This window comes from Mus caroli, chromosome 15 (genome assembly GCF_900094665.2).
Source record: "Mus caroli chromosome 15, CAROLI_EIJ_v1.1, whole genome shotgun sequence".
Classification (NCBI taxonomy): Eukaryota; Metazoa; Chordata; class Mammalia; order Rodentia; family Muridae; genus Mus; species Mus caroli.
In genome coordinates this window covers 38,892,322-38,909,092 of record NC_034584.1, presented here as the reverse complement: position 1 = coordinate 38,909,092, position 16,771 = coordinate 38,892,322, and the positions used below count along the sequence as shown (strand labels likewise).

Sequence of the window (16,771 nt, the reverse complement as noted above, 5' to 3'; positions counted from 1 at the left end):
CTGATCTTTCCAAGACTTTTATCATGAATGGGTGTTGGATTTTGTCACATGCTTTCTCAGCATCTAATGAGATGATCATGTGGTTTTTGTCTTTGAGTTCGTTTATATACTGAATTACATTGATAGATTTCCTATATATTAAACAATCCCTGCATCCTTGGGATGAAGCTTACTTGATCATGATGGATGATTGTTTTGATGTGTTCTTGGATTCGGTTAGGGAGAATTTTATTGAGTGTTTTTGTATTGATACTCATAAGGGAAATTGGTCTGAAGTTCTCTTTCTTTATTGGGTCTTTATGTGGTTTAGGTATCAGAGTAATTGTGACTTCACAGAATGAATTGGTTAGAGTACCTTCTGTTTCTATTTATTGGAATAGTTTGAGGAGAATTGAAATTAGGTTTTCTTTAAACATCTGAAAGAACTCTGCACTAAACCCATCTGGTCCTGGACTTTTTTTTGGTTGGGAGACTATTAATGACTGCTTCTATTTCTTTAGGGGAGATGGAACTGTTTAGATCATTAATCTTATCCTGATTTTACTTTGGTACCTGGTATCTGTCTACAAAATTGTCCATTTCATCCAGGTGTTCCAGTTTTGTTGAGTATAGCCTTTTTGTAGTAGGATCTGATGATGCTTTGGATTTCCTCATGTTCTGTTGTTATGTCTCCTTTTTCATTTCTGATTTTGTTAATTAGGATATTGTACCTGTTCCCTCTAGTTAGTCTGGCTAATGGTTTATCTATTTTGTTGATTTTCTCAAAAAACTAGCTCCTGGTTTGGTTGATTCTTTGTATAGTTCTTTTTGTTTTCACTTGGTTGATTTCAGCTCTGAGTTTGATTATTTCCGGCATTCAACTCCTCTTGGGTGAATTTGCTTTCTTTTGTTCTAGAGTTTTTAGGTGTGCTGTCAGGCTGCTAGTGTATGCTTTCTCTAGTTTCTTTTTGGAGGCACTCAGAGCTATGAGTTTTCCTCTTAGNAAAGCTTTCATTATGTCCCATAAGTTTGGGTATGTTGTGGCTTCATTTTCATTAAACTCTGAAAAGTCTTTAATCTCTATTTCTTTCTTGACCAAGTTATCATTGAGTAGAGTGTTTCTCACCTTCAACATGAATGTTGGCTTTCTATTATTTATGTTGTTATTGAAGATCAGCCTTAGTCCGTGGTGATCTGATAGGATGCAAGGGATAATTTCAATGTTTTTGTATCTGTTGAGGCCTGTTTTATGAACAATTATATGGTCAGTTTTGGAGAAGGTTCCATGAGGTGCTGAGAAGAAGATATATCTTTTTGATTTAGGATAAAATGTTCTATAGATATCTGTTAAATCCATTTGTTTCATAACTTCTGTTAGTTTCCATGTGTCTCTGTTTAGTTTCTGTTTCCAGAATCTGTCCAATGATGAGAGTGGGGTGTTAAGAGTCTCCCACTATTGTTGTAGGAGGTGCAGTGTGTGCTTTGAGCTTTACTAAAGTTTCCTTAATGAATGTGGATGCCCTTGCATTTGGAGCATACCTTTTCAGAATTGAGAGTTCATCTTGGTAGATTTTTCCTTTGATGAGTATGAAGTGCCCCTTCTTGTCTTTTTTTGATAACTGGGTTGGAATTCGATTTTATTTCATATTAGGATGGCTACTCCAGCTTGTTTCTTCAGACCATTTGCTTGGAAAATTGTTTTAAGCCTTTTACTCTGAGGTAGTGTCTGTCTTTATTCCTGAGGTAGGTTTCCTGTATGCAGCAAAATGTTGGGTCCTGTTTACCGAGCCAGTCTGTTAGTCTATGTCTTTTTATTGGGGAATTGAGTCCATTGATATTAAGAGATATTAAGGGAAAGTAATTATTGCGTCCTGTTATTTTTGTTGTTAGGGTTCTGTTCTTGCAACTCTCTTCTTTTAGGTTTGTTGAAGGATTACTTTCTTGCTTTTTCTAGGGCGTAATTTCCATCCTTGTGTTGGAGTTTTCCCTTTATTATCTTTTGAAGGGCTGGATTTGTGGAAAGACATTGTGTGAATTTGGTTTTGTCATGGAATACCTTGGTTTCTCCGTCTATGGTAATTGAGAGTTTTGCTGAGTATAGTAACCTGTGCTGACATTTGTGTTCTCTTAGGGTCTGTATAACATCTGTCCAGGATCTTCTGGCTTTCATAGTCTCTGGTGAGAAGTCTTGTATATTTCTAATAAATCTCCCTTTATATGTTACTTGACCTTTTTCCCTTACTGCTTTTGATATTCTGTCTTTATTTAGTGCATTTGTTGTTCTGATTATTATGTCGAGAGGAATTTCTTTTCTGGTCCAGTCTATTCGGAGTTCTTTAGGCTTCTTGTATGTTCATGGGCATCTCTTTCTTTAGGTTAATGAAGTTTTCTTCTATAATTTTGTTGAGATATTTACTGGCCCTTTAAGTTGAAAATCTTTATTCTCATCTACTCCTATTATCCTTAGGTTTGGACTTCTCATTGTGTCCTGGATTTCCTGGATGTTTCCAGTTAGGATCTTTTTGGATTTTGCATTTTCTTTGATTGTTTTGTCCATCTTCTGTATGGAATCTTCTGCACCTGAGATTCTCTCTTCCATCTCTTGTATTCGGTTGCTGATGCTCGCATCTATGGTTCCAGATTTCTTTCCTAGGGTTTCTATCTCCAGCGTTGTCTCACTTTGGGTTTTCTTTATTGTTTCTACTTCCCTTTTTAGGTCTTGTATAACCGGTTTTGTTCAATTCCATCACCTGTTTGGTTGTGTTTTCCTGTTTTTCTTTAAGGATTTGTACCTCTTTAGCAGTGTTCTCCTGTATCTCTTTAAATGAGTTATTAATGTCCTTCTTAAAATCCTCTACCAGCATCATGAGATATGATTTTAAATCTGAGTCTTGCTTTTCGGGTGTGTTGGGGTATCCAGGACTTGCTGTGGTGGGTTTACTCGGTTCTGATGATGGTGAGTCGTCTTGGTTTCTGTTAGTAAGATTCTTATGTTTGCCTTTCGCTATCTGGTAACCTCTGTTGTTAGATGTTCTAGCTATCTCTGGCTGTTACTTGTTCCTCCTGTGATTCTGTTAGCCTCTGTCAGCACTCCTGGAAGTCCAACTCTCTCCTGAGTTCCAGTGGTCAGAGCAGTTTCTGCAGTCAAAGTCTCCTCTTTCAGCGGGGTGCCCAGAAGTCTGGAGCTCAGATCCACCTCCTGAGTCCCGGGGTCAGAGCCCTCCCTGGAGGCTGACTCTCCTCTGGCAGGGAAGGTGGATGAAGGCCCAGAGGGACCCTGTTCAAGAAGCTCTGTTGCTTCTGCTGCCCACGTGCTCTCCTGTGTAGCCTGGTCTCAGTGATCCCAAGATCCTTGGTGTGCTAGGGCCTACCAAGTTGGCTGGCACTGACCTGAAGGAATCCCAGCATCTAGTAGGGCGGGGCTCCTTTGTCCCTGTTCCTGCTGGCACAAGACCCTCCGGAGTTCTTTGGAACAGATGTTGGGTTCCACTCACCAGTGATCTCAAGATCCTGGGTGTGCTAGGGCGCCTGTGGCTTGGGGAGTTCTCTGGGGACCTTGGGACCCTCTCCTGAGTTCACGTGGAAGATCTACTATTATGTTTTAACATCCGAGCATTCAGTTCCCTTTTTTGAAAGTTTTTAACTATTCAATTTAATACATGGAGTGTTACTTTCAGCTCTTTACTTTTTTAATTACTGTATTTATCTCTCCCTTTTGTTTACTTTGAAAGTTTGTTTTTTTCTCTGCCTTCAGAGGTAGCTTAGACAACTAATTTTTAAAATAATTATCTTAATAATGTTTCCCTTTTTTGTTTGCATGTGCACACACACACACATGCACACACTCACACATGTATACACATTAGGTGGCTGTCTCTAATACTATTTCTTAAACAGTAGTATTTCAGTTTCAGCTTAGGAATTGTGCAGTGTATGCACTCCTTTCTCTGTATTATTGGCATGTATTTATTCCAGTCTGCTATACATCATTATTTTTTTTTTTTTTTTGCCTTTCTGTTTGAAGAAGAGCAAAATGAGAAAACAGGTCCTTTCACACACGTGCATATTCCCAGTTCCCTCTGGTTTACATTTATCTTGAGTTNAAAATCCTCTACCAGCATCATGAGATATGATTTTAAATCTGAGTCTTGCTTTTCGGGTGTGTTGGGGTATCCAGGACTTGCTGTGGTGGGTTTACTCGGTTCTGATGATGGTGAGTCGTCTTGGTTTCTGTTAGTAAGATTCTTATGTTTGCCTTTCGCTATCTGGTAACCTCTGTTGTTAGATGTTCTAGCTATCTCTGGCTGTTACTTGTTCCTCCTGTGATTCTGTTAGCCTCTGTCAGCACTCCTGGAAGTCCAACTCTCTCCTGAGTTCCAGTGGTCAGAGCAGTTTCTGCAGTCAAAGTCTCCTCTTTCAGCGGGGTGCCCAGAAGTCTGGAGCTCAGATCCACCTCCTGAGTCCCGGGGTCAGAGCCCTCCCTGGAGGCTGACTCTCCTCTGGCAGGGAAGGTGGATGAAGGCCCAGAGGGACCCTGTTCAAGAAGCTCTGTTGCTTCTGCTGCCCACGTGCTCTCCTGTGTAGCCTGGTCTCAGTGATCCCAAGATCCTTGGTGTGCTAGGGCCTACCAAGTTGGCTGGCACTGACCTGAAGGAATCCCAGCATCTAGTAGGGCGGGGCTCCTTTGTCCCTGTTCCTGCTGGCACAAGACCCTCCGGAGTTCTTTGGAACAGATGTTGGGTTCCACTCACCAGTGATCTCAAGATCCTGGGTGTGCTAGGGCGCCTGTGGCTTGGGGAGTTCTCTGGGGACCTTGGGACCCTCTCCTGAGTTCACGTGGAAGATCTACTATTATGTTTTAACATCCGAGCATTCAGTTCCCTTTTTTGAAAGTTTTTAACTATTCAATTTAATACATGGAGTGTTACTTTCAGCTCTTTACTTTTTTAATTACTGTATTTATCTCTCCCTTTTGTTTACTTTGAAAGTTTGTTTTTTTCTCTGCCTTCAGAGGTAGCTTAGACAACTAATTTTTAAAATAATTATCTTAATAATGTTTCCCTTTTTTGTTTGCATGTGCACACACACACACATGCACACACTCACACATGTATACACATTAGGTGGCTGTCTCTAATACTATTTCTTAAACAGTAGTATTTCAGTTTCAGCTTAGGAATTGTGCAGTGTATGCACTCCTTTCTCTGTATTATTGGCATGTATTTATTCCAGTCTGCTATACATCATTATTTTTTTTTTTTTTGCCTTTCTGTTTGAAGAAGAGCAAAATGAGAAAACAGGTCCTTTCACACACGTGCATATTCCCAGTTCCCTCTGGTTTACATTTATCTTGAGTTAGCAGTTAATTTCATCTTTTCCCTCCTTGAAGAATTTCCCAGAGTGTCTCCTACTGTAGTGTAGGTATGCTGGTGATTATTTCTCCCAGCTATTTTTAGTAAAAGTGTTTTTGTTGTTTTCCCTCTTTCAGTTGGTCAGGAGTATAATTCAGTGTTAGCAGTTTTGGTTTCTGTTTCTGAAACACTGTATTATTTGACCTGCATAGCTTGTATGAGACGTCAGTTATTTGTATCCTATGTCAGGCATGCAAAATATTTTTTCCTGACTGCTTCTAGTATTTTCTCTTTACTACTATTTTTTAGCAATCTCATTACTGTGACTTGCTATACTCTGTTTTTTTTTTTTAAACATACACCAATCTCTAATGTTCTGTAGTGTTCAGTTTATACCTGCATTGGTTAATTACCTAGTTAACTATCTCATGGTTTTTTTGTTTTTGTTTTTTTTTTTTTTTTTTCTATTCATACTTTGTATATTTAGGTTCTTTTTTTCTGTCTTTCATATCACATCTTCAACTTCTTTTTCATCTTTGGATATATATAATATATTTATAACAGCTAAGAGCCTGTTGCTGGCTAGCTGACCAGTTCGTTGGATTTAGTGTCTTGGAATAGGACTCTAGTCCAGACTGGACACAGTCTATGTACCCTAGGCTGGCTTTGAAGTCATGATGGTCCGTCTGCCTCAAACATTTAAGTTCTGGGTTCACAGGCTTGAAGCAGTATGTCCAACTGTTGTAATGTCCTTTCTGACTAAATCTGTCATTTTGAAAATATTTTTAAGGATGAATAAATTATTGTATTTTGTTTGAAACTTTTTTTTTTTTTGGCTTAAGAATCCAAATCCAGATAAGGAAAAGCCTCCATGTAATGCTCAAGAATTAGAAGAATGTGATATTTTCTTTGAAGAGAGCTCCAGTTTATGCAGATTTGATGGCAATACATTAAAAACAACTCATGTGGTAAGTTCTTGATAATAGCATTTCTAAACTGTTGTGGATAATAAGAAATTTGGCAGATGGAAATTGAATGAAATACATGTTTTGCAAAAATAATTTGATTAAAAGTTACTGAGTATAGTAAATCTTATCACTCCATGAAGTAGCCTCATTTCCATATTAAAGGCATAATTGTTTGAGTTCTGTTTTATATTGACATATTTCAGGCTTTTTCCTCTGCCTACCTTTTGTATACAGTTGTGAACCTATTATATATAGTAACTTCCTTTATACCTGACACTGAGCATTAAGAAATAAGAATTGTCTCTTGTTATTAATAACTTTAAAAATGATGTGTGTGTGTGTATACACTTGTGTATGTGTGTATGTATGAGTGCCCACATGTGTGCATGAATGTTCAGATGGGGCCAGTAGAGGGGATCAGGTCCCTGAAAGTAGAAAATATGACATTTGCAGGATACCTAGTTGGTTATATGGTACTGAAATCCAAACTCTGGTCATCGTGATTGTACGGCAAGGGCTTCTAAATACTGAGCCATTCTTCTAGTGCCCTTAACCAAACTACTGTTCGTTATGCTACTGTTTTGTAACATCTTTGTTACATGAAGCCTTTTTATATTCAGAAATCCTTAATGAAGAATTACAAAGTCCAATTAGTCACAGACTAGGGCTCTTGAAGCTGGCTTCTGCTATACAGTCTGAGCGATGCTGTCTGTCCTTGCCTGCCTCATTGTGCCTCACCTGCACCTTCTGGTCGGGACCAGGCATCCAGTTCTTATAAACTGCAGCTTGTCAGCTGCTTCAAATGAAGGACAGTCCATGGAAAAATAGCATTTAGTGATTGTGGCTCAAATGACATAACCGTGGTTGTCATTTATTCATCCCATCCAGACCTTTCTTTTTAATATATTGGAGAAAGTTTTTGTGAACAGTCCCTTTGATGCTTACAGAATCTGTAGAAAAAGTCTCTCTTTTACATGTGATATTTCTTGATTATTCTGGCTTGAAGTTGATCATATTAACTAACTTAGTAAAATTATCTAGTTTCTTTTTTTTTTTTTAATCTTGCCAATTTTGTTCATGTTCCTTCTCTTTTTTTTTTTTGTATTTAAGTTGTATTTTTAATCTTAGGAGAAGATTAGAAAACTGACTTTTTTTTTTTAAATTCTTGTAGTTATTGAGTGCTCACTCTATATTCTTCTGACTCCCAGGTCCTTGTGCTGTCCATTGAGAGAATTCATACAAGACACAGAATACAGTGTAGGTGATAGGAAATGCACTGCAGAGGAGAGCAGTGTTTTCAAGGCAAAGAGTAGCTGGTAGTTTATTCTCCTTTACTTTAGAACAGCCAAGTATAAAACATTTTGACAATGAATTCATTTTGTGCCATTCATTCAGTATATTTTTATATTTCTGTTGGAATAGTTTGATGAAATTCGATGACAGTTATGATTTATATCACTAAACATCAAATGTGATCAGTTTTGAAACTGGAAAAACTGCTGTCTTTTCCTTTATATTTCTAAGTAGAAATTATCATCTTAGTGATTTGTATAAATTTTTAAATGTTTATTTCTATCATTCCATTTTATATCACTTAGATAACTATATCATCCTAGCTGACAGTAATGGAAAAAATCAATTATATAAGTAATTTAATAAATGAGTGCTCAAGCAAAATGAAAGAGTATTTTATAAAACTTCCATTTTCAGTTTAAGATGTAAAAGCATGAACAAATTACTATCTAACCTAACTCACAGAAGTCATAGAATGTGGATTGCCATATCTGATGTAGCAGCATATAGGAAAACTAGGGTACTTGCCCCATAGTTACTATAAAGTGGGTTATTGAAGAGAATAGTGTTTGGCAATGAGGAATACAAGTCTGGAAACACATCTGTATTTAAATTATAGCCACTATTTATTACCTCCTTAATTTCTATATCTCTGCTCCTTAAATTTGAATTTCTTCATTTATGAAGTGGATAGTAGTTTTTTAATTCTTAGATAATGAAGATCAAATAAAGTAGGGAATAGAGATCTTCTGAGTATTTTATAGATTTCATCTGTGTACCAAGTGTGAATTGAAAATCCAAGTTTTGATCTGGTTTCCCAATGAAGACTTTGTTCTTGAATAGATAAATAAAATCCTTTTCTCAGTAGTAGTTTTCCATTTAATTGGCTAGTAACAGTAATTGAGGATTCTTGGAATTTCTTCATTCTGACACAAAAGTCTTCAGAAGTCTAATTACTGGGTGTTCCTAAGAAGACTATTAGCTGACTACTTCACATTTTCTTGAAAATATATTACTCTAATTATAGTCTTCATTGGTACTTCAGCATTAAATACAACTTATCTATAGTGAATGTGAAAATACAGATAATGTATTTTTTATCTTATTGGACAAAAGATTTATTTAATTTAGGCAATAAAATACATCTTTGGTACTAACAAGGAATGAGTTTCTATGAAAGAAGTTGTCTAGATTAATTTTTCATATTTAATACAAAGCCTATATTTAAAGCCCTGTCAGTAATCTTACTCAAATCTCTTCTTATTCGCCCAATGATGTATATTGAACATCCTGAAGAAAGTAACTTTCTATCGATCCTTGCATAGCAACAATATGAGCATCAGTTACCATACTGTCTATTTCTATAGAAGCCCATAGAGGCATTTGAGGTAATTGGCATTTATTGCCTCTACAATAGGCTGCCTCAGCCTACTCTTCAAATCCTTTCTTCTCGTTGCAGTTGGTTCGCTGTTTTTATTGTTCTGATAATAAACTATTGATTGTTGCCTCTTGCTGACAATTTATCTGCCCACTGCTATCATTTTTTTTTTTTTTTTTTTTTTTGTTATACTCCCAGTTTACTTTTGTCTACAGTTAAAAAGTTCGTGAGATTTTATTTAGAACCAGGATATAGAGTTTTCTTTTGAAAACTGATTTATGCTTCCTGTTCCTGACTAATGATAAAGAAACATCTGGGCATTGAAACCAGAGCTTTTTACACAAATGCTGTATCAGTAAATTATACTCAATAGCCCTTGTAATAATGTTTGGGACTCTGGAACCCTTTAAACATTTTGTTCTTGTTTTTCTTGGACAATTGTTCATGGTAAATAATGATTAACATCTATCTTCTGTGTTTTGCCTTCTTTAACTTGATGGCTTTATCCTTAAAAGTAACATATCCCCCCCACCCCCACCCCATGATGGCTATTTCAGTCTCTTCAGGATCTTACAAAAGTAAAAATTATGTTTTTTAGTTACCCCACTTCATTTCATTCACTTATCAGGGTAGTTATTTTACTCAGCTTAATTTGTTAGACACGTAATCTTTGCTGTCAATTTTGAATTGATTGAAAGGCATGTAGATGAGTTGAGTGCATTTCAAGAGTTACTATGTGTAGGCTTTTCCAGCGGGGAGTGGCTAAGGTGGGAAGGCATGCCTTGAATGTGAAAGGTGCCATCCGATAGGCTAATGTCCCAGATTGTATGAAGATAGCAAAAGAGAAAACCAGTTGGCCCAGGAATATTCCTCACTCCAGACCCTGCCCCCTACCACAACCATGATATAAGCTAAGCTACTCTGTTCTAGTTCCCCCACTGTGGTGACTGAAATTAGGGAGCCAAAGTCTTCCTCTTGTAAAGTGTTTATGCCAGGCATTTTCTTTTTTTTTTTGGTTTTTCGAGACAGGGTTTCTCTGTGTAGTCGTGGCTGTCCTGGAACTCACTCTGTAAACCAGGCTGGCCTCGAACTCAGAAATCCGCCTGCCTCTGCCTCCCGAGTGCTGGGATTAAAGGCGTGCGCCACCACGCCTGGCTACCAGGCATTTTCTTACAGCAGCAACTAGACACAAATAGTAAAAATATTTCATTGTCAAGAAACAAGGAATTTTCAGAAATAATTTAATCTAACTGTTGTTATGACAAAAATATAGTAGAAAAGATTATGCTACACATTACAGATAAAAACTGCAAAAGAATAAAATTAATTAAAAAACAGACAGCAACACAAAGAGTCTCACTGTATACACAGTGTATCAACAGAACAACCAAATGAGTAACCTTGGGGTTGGTATTTAAAATTACAGTCTGTCATGGTTTGTATATTCTTGGACCAGGGAGTGACACCATTTGGAGGTGTGGCCTTTTTAGAATAGGTGTGACCTGGGTGGAATAGGTGTGTCACTGTGGGTGTGGGCATAAGATCCTCACCCTGGTTGTCTGGAAGTCAATCTTCCACTAGCAGCTTCTGGATGAAGGTATAGAACTCTCAGCTCCCCCTGCTCCATGCCTGCCTGGATGCTGCCCTGCTCCCACCTTGATGATAATGGACTGAACCTCTGAACCTATAAGCCAGCCCCAATTAAATGTTTTTTTTATAAGACTTGCCTTGGTCATGGTGTCTGTTCACAGTAGTAAAACCCTAAGACATCATCACTAAAACTATCTCTTCAATCATAGGTGCTCTTCGAAACACTCTGTCTGGCAGAAGGGAGTGTTTAGGGTTTCCTGTTTGTTTTTCTAGAACATATGCAAAGGCTATATACATATAACTAAGTAGAGTCTGAAAAGAACCATGGAACACTTCAGGATAGAATATATTCAAGACCAAACAAAAACAAGCCTGTGAGAATAGATAGTAGTCGTAGAGGAATTTCATATGGAGTATATGTGGGGCAATGGGCTATGCGCAGACAGCCTGGTCTCCAGTTGAGTTGAGGTCTTGAACCCCGGTGGTACCTGATGGGTGGTAATTTCCACCTACGTGGGACAGTAGGCGTTTGACCAGGTCTCCTGTACCCCTGGCTCCCGTCGAAGTTACCGTCCCCACAGCCCCCACAGGAGAAACATGTGGCTTTCAGTTACATAGACAATGTCCCAAGCTTCTGTCCTTCTGGCTAGATTCCTCCCCAGTTACCTAGCAACAACAAGATAACAAACCCACTATAAGAAGGGCTGTTTGGCCCCTCCTCGATCTCTAAGCTCTCTCTTATTCTCTAAGCTTTTACCTCTCTCTCTAAGCCTTCACCTTTCTTGCTCTCTAATTCTCTTTCTCTCTTTCCCTTCCCCCTTCTCTCCTTTTGGCCATGGCCAGTCTCTCCTCTTCTCTTCTCTTCTTCTCTTCTCTTCTCTTCTCTTCTCTTCTCTTCTCTTCTCTTCTCTTCTCTTCTCTTCTCTTCTCTCTTCTCTCTTTCCCCCTGCCTTTCTACAATAAAACTCTAAAACCATAGACTGCCTCTGTTCATCAAGGCCCGGACTAAGGACTCTCGCCTGCATGGGAACCACCCAGTGCCCTCTCTCCCTCTGCCTTCTCCCCTTATCTCAGGGGCCAAGTGTCGCCCTGGAGCCCCTATTCTGTTTTCAGCTCCTCTGCCATATCCAGCGTGGGATGCCAGAGACTGAGAACCAGGTACCAGGGGCTGCCCCTTGTCCACCCCTCCGCCATGTGGGGTCAATGGCTTTACACAGCCAGATGCCCACCTGAGGCCATGTGGAAAGCGTCTGGCACAGAAACTCTGACCAGTTGCGGGCTCTCTCCTACTCCCCTCTTCCTACTCCTCTCTTCCCACACACCCACGGCCCTACAAATATAGATGACACTCAGCACAGGTAGGGATAAGCCTTCAGAAAGAGAAATTTACATCATCACATGTTACATTACTTAAGCTTCCATATGAAGAAAAAAACAAACTATAGTCAAAGCAGAAAGTAAATGATAGAGATGATTTTCTTCATTAGTTAAGCCATGGGATGTTTGTTTTAATACTGAAAGTACAGAGAAAACGGATGAGATGGAACCGGGTTGCTGGAGGTCAGCCCTCTAAAGAGCTTTGTGTAGGTGTATTAGAAAGGAGTATATGGACATTGCCCTTATATGGACATTGAAAGCCAGGGTGATGTGGGTAGCAGAATGTGGGGATCAGAACAGACAGTACAGAAACCTGTGACCCTGGAACCCTCCAGTTGCTAAATCTTTCATGTAAAATCTTTTAGTTTTTCTAACTGTAAAATGGACTGTAGTAAATCTCATCTAAGTATAGAGCCTTGGTGAAATAGTTTTAAAACAAACACTCATTAAACACATAGGATATAGATACAAAAGGCAAACTTGTACTAACATGGTGACTATCTTGGGTTACTGTTACTGTGAAAACATGATCTGAATTAATGGGGGAAAAAAATCATTCCGTGTCACCGAGTGTTAGAAGTCCTAAAATGTGTTGTGAGATCTGGCTTGCTTTGTGGAGTTCTTGGGGAGAATTCCTCCCATGCCTTTCTCATTCCTAAAGGATGCTTACATTGGCTCTCAGTCCCATCCTGTAGCCATATGAGCAGCAGTGTTGTATCCCGTAGTCACCCTCCTTTTCCTTGCTTCTATTCTTCTATTGTCCTTTATGTTGTGACCTTCTTCCTCCCTCTTACAAGGAAACTTAAGAATACATTGGGTTAACTCAGATAAGCCAGGTTAATCATGCCATTTGAAAATCCCAAATATACCTTTTTATTATCTAAAGAAATGTTCAGAAGTTCCAGAGACCTACAGTGTGGGTGTTCTGGGTGACAGCATTTGGTGGTAGTCTGTGCACCCAGCAATCTAATCTAGTCCAATATTTTATTGGAAATAATAGACATGAAATAAAGAAGTTTTAGAGTTGTGCATTGCCTAGGATCGTGAGAATAAATATTCCAGGAACAGGTGATGATTGGTCTGTCTTGGGGAATAAGCAGAGTGTGGAAGAGGGCAGGAGTCAGTAAGGCAGAGTGTGGAGCTTCCGGCTTGTGGTCAGTAGCATGGTGATAGACTGTGTAGCACACATATGGATCAGTAAGTGGCAGAAGAGAAAGCCTGTAATCAGAACCGGGGCTAATGCTGAGAGACCTCCACCCACACACTCTGATCTGCATGGCTGAGCTCTCTCTTAGTTAAGCCTTCAGCTGATGGTTTATGCTGACTTGTTCCTTTCTCACTGCTGTCCCTTCATGCATAGGAGGCTAATGGATAAGTAAGCTACAACATTTGCAATGTTAATTCTCACTTCACTCGTGAAAGTAGAATGGGCACATTTTATGAAAATCCGCTTGCAGTCCGCCTGTGCCTTACTTTAGTTGGGTTTGTCCTTCTGGGAAAGCCCTCGGAAACCCAAAGGAAAACAGCAGCAATGAGCAAGAACTGAAGCAGGGCTGGATCCACCGAGGCTTTCTTAACAGGCCCATTCGCTACTTGGAAAGTAAGTCTTACTTGGCCACTGACAGGCCAGAGCAAGGGAAAAAAAGAAATGAACAGAGGTGAGAACATGTCAGCCCATCCTTGCTGCGGGGAGTGTGCTCTGGGCCTAAAAGCCCTGCTTCCCTGTGTTATTCTCCTGAGGTGGGAAACTTTGCCATTGGAGTCTGAGAGCCCAGGTTGCCTTGGAGAACCAGTAAATCCTCACATGACAGCCTTTTAGGACTTTCCTTACAGAGTACAAGTCTCAGCTTCTCAGCCAAGATTTTGTTCTCTTTTGTCCTGTGAAATTTATAGAATCAAGCCAGCATTTATCACACTGGGCCCCCCAAAACTAACTCTAAACCTAGCACCTACATTTGATGTTATTTCTGTTGGAATTGAAAGCTCTAATAATCAGATGGCTGATGAGGAATATGACTGAAACCTATGTCTACTAATGCAGCTTCCCTGTAAGTAGGATCCAACTATGAGTCTCAGATGGTGACTTTTGTAGTGAAATGAGTTCCTCAAGCGTCAGTATTGCCATAACAACTGCTAACAATATTGTTGATATTAATACTATAATTCAGGAGCACAGTGCAGTAATTGGTAAGTAGATCTGAGATTTTATCCAATATTGTGGGTTTTCCTTATAGGCTAGAACCAATTACTAAAACTCTCGAGGCTGTACTTTCAGCTATTCCATGAAGATAACAGCTCACCATGAGCTGTGGAGATTAGTACTTAATACATGCCTGATATATAGAATATGCCCATAAGCTGTAGTAGCTGTTACTTATTCTTGGTAATATTTACAAGTTAACATTATTAAGTTTAATGTTTGTATTCTTTGATCTAAAACTATTCTTTTGGTACTTTCACGTCATATGTTAAACTAACTACTAACCTTGAGGTGTAGATGGCATATTGGTTAAGAACAGAGATTTCATTGTCTGTGACTTAAAACCACCCTCACTTTGGACAAGCTAAGTCCTAGTGCACCTTTGCTTTCCTTTAAAATGAATGTAAACAGAAACACATCCCTTTCAGGAGTGCTATGAAGAGCCAACCCAGTTAAGTCCTAAAAGTGTAGAGCAAGCACGACGTGGTGTCTGGTACATGTGTGAAATTCTAGGCTGAGACAGGAGAATTGCCAAGTACACGGCTGGCTGAACTGCATGCTAGGAAGAATGGAAGGAAGAAAAGTTAGTTTAAAATAATTGGCGATGATGTGGTATGTTAGGTTTTTTTTCATTTATTATTAACTTTTTGACTAAATTTACTTTATTACTTTAGGTGAATCTTGGCAGCAACCAGTACCTGTTCTCAGTCATTGTGGATCCTAAAGAAATGCCGTGCTTCTGTCTACGCCATGATGTCGATGCTCTCCTCTGGCAACCACATTGCAGCAAGCAGGACGACATGTGGGAGCACATTGCCACCTTCAATGCCCTAGGTAGAGAGCATTCACTACAGTAGCATTTCCAGTCTGCCCAAGTAGTCATCATCTTAAAACTGTGCTTCTTAATTGGAGCCCTCCATTGACTACATTACGTTGATCGCTACATGGATTGGTTCTTGCTGTGGTTTGGTCTTCTGTGTCCTGTTAAACTGACTAGAAAGATGAACATGTTCTTCCAGTTGCACAGAAGATAACACAGGATGGACATGGAAATGACAATATAGCCATTGGAATATTTCTTTTCTTTTCTCTCTCTCTCTTTTTTTTTTTTTTTTTTTTTTTTTTTGGTTTTTTGAGACAGGGTTTCTCTGTATAGCCCTGGCTGTTCTGGAACTTACTCTGTAGACCACGATGGACTTGAACTCAGAAATCTGCTTGCCTCTGCCTCCCGAGTATTGGGATTAAAGGTGTGCACCACCACGCCCGGCTTGGAATATTTCTAATCAGTTGTTTCTTTTAAGTCATTATTAGTGGGAGCTTTAACTTTGCTGTACTCACAACTTGTATGTAAGTCTCTTCAGAAACTCATGCAGTTGCTGTACAGTAATGCCCACCCCCCTTTTTTTTTGGAAGACATAGGTCATTGAACTTAAGTGTCAACGAAGCCAAGCCTGGTGGTGCACACCTGCATTCCCACCACCCGAGTGATGAGGCAGGATGCACAGACACGTCTGAGGCTAGCCAGAGTTAATGTAGCAAGAGTCTGACTCAAAGTCCAAGCCACAGAGTAAACAAGAGGCCATGATAATGAAACAGTCATGAAAAGGTCAAGCACAAATTGAATTTATTTGCTAAAGAGGAAAATACTTATTTTGAAACTACCCCTTGAAAAAATTTTAAAGTATATAGCTATAGACTATGCCATCATTGATTTTATGTAATATTGTGTAGGAGTTGTACTAGGTGAATTAGCTACAGTTATTGCTTTATTTAAAGCTTTTTTTAAACTCGCAGCAAAATGTAGAATTGTGGGTTTTAAAGGCTGTGTGTGTACAACTCTAATTGATGAGGAAATTTGTCACTTAGCGCTTATAGCTAAATGGCCTCACTCATGCTCTTAAGTGGATTTCTATAAAATGAAATAGTAAGAGGTTTGATAGATTAATTAACCACACAATTTCTGTCCTCTAGTGTAATTGCTGTTTTGTAATTATCTTCTTTCCTTAAGGAAGAGGAAAGTTCTTCCAGGTTGCGTTTAGATGCTAAGAGTCTTCAATTCCATGTCAACATGGTCTTGGAAATGAACTGCCACGCTTCATCCTAACTTAAATCAATTTTATATTAGCTAGTACTTGAGTTACATACATTATTGTTGGAGTTTCTTGTACAGTTAATGTTCATCTACTCAAATAGATCCCTATATCTTCACCTAATATTTTACAAGCAGTGTTGACCTGCTTGTGCCTCATAACTTTGCTCACTTTAGAGTATATATAAACATATATGCAAAATATATAAATATTCATGTATGCATTTAAATCTAGCTTGCATGAGAAAAATGATTTTTTTGTCTTCTTCCTTATTCTTTCACTCTCTACGATGTCATCTATCTTTTAATCACCTTTTTGTATCTCTCTGTACTTACACATATGTGTATGTCTGTGGGTGTGTGTGGGGTGTGTGTGTGTTAATATGTAGAGTCTGTATGTGAATGAAAACATGAAGTATTTGTCTGAGTCTGGCTGATAACATTTAACATGGTAATGTCCATTCCCATCTATTTCCTTGTGGTGTATAATTTTGTTCTTTCCATGTGAATATGTGAGTGTGTGTCACATTTCCTCTATGTATTCAT

General features: G+C 38.8%; 1 protein-coding gene across 2 annotated transcripts in view; it reads left to right on the top strand.

Annotated features, from left to right (window-relative positions):
• Positions 1–16,771, top strand: part of Nudcd1 (NudC domain containing 1) — a 54,669-nt gene that overhangs the window by 34,817 nt on the left and 3,081 nt on the right. For both annotated transcript variants that reach the window (XM_021182896.2, XM_021182895.2), the window contains exons 8-9: positions 6,173–6,298; positions 14,811–14,970. In XM_021182896.2, the coding sequence (XP_021038555.1) occupies positions 6,173–6,298; positions 14,811–14,970 (286 nt within the window). The remainder of the gene's footprint in view (positions 1–6,172; positions 6,299–14,810; positions 14,971–16,771) is intronic.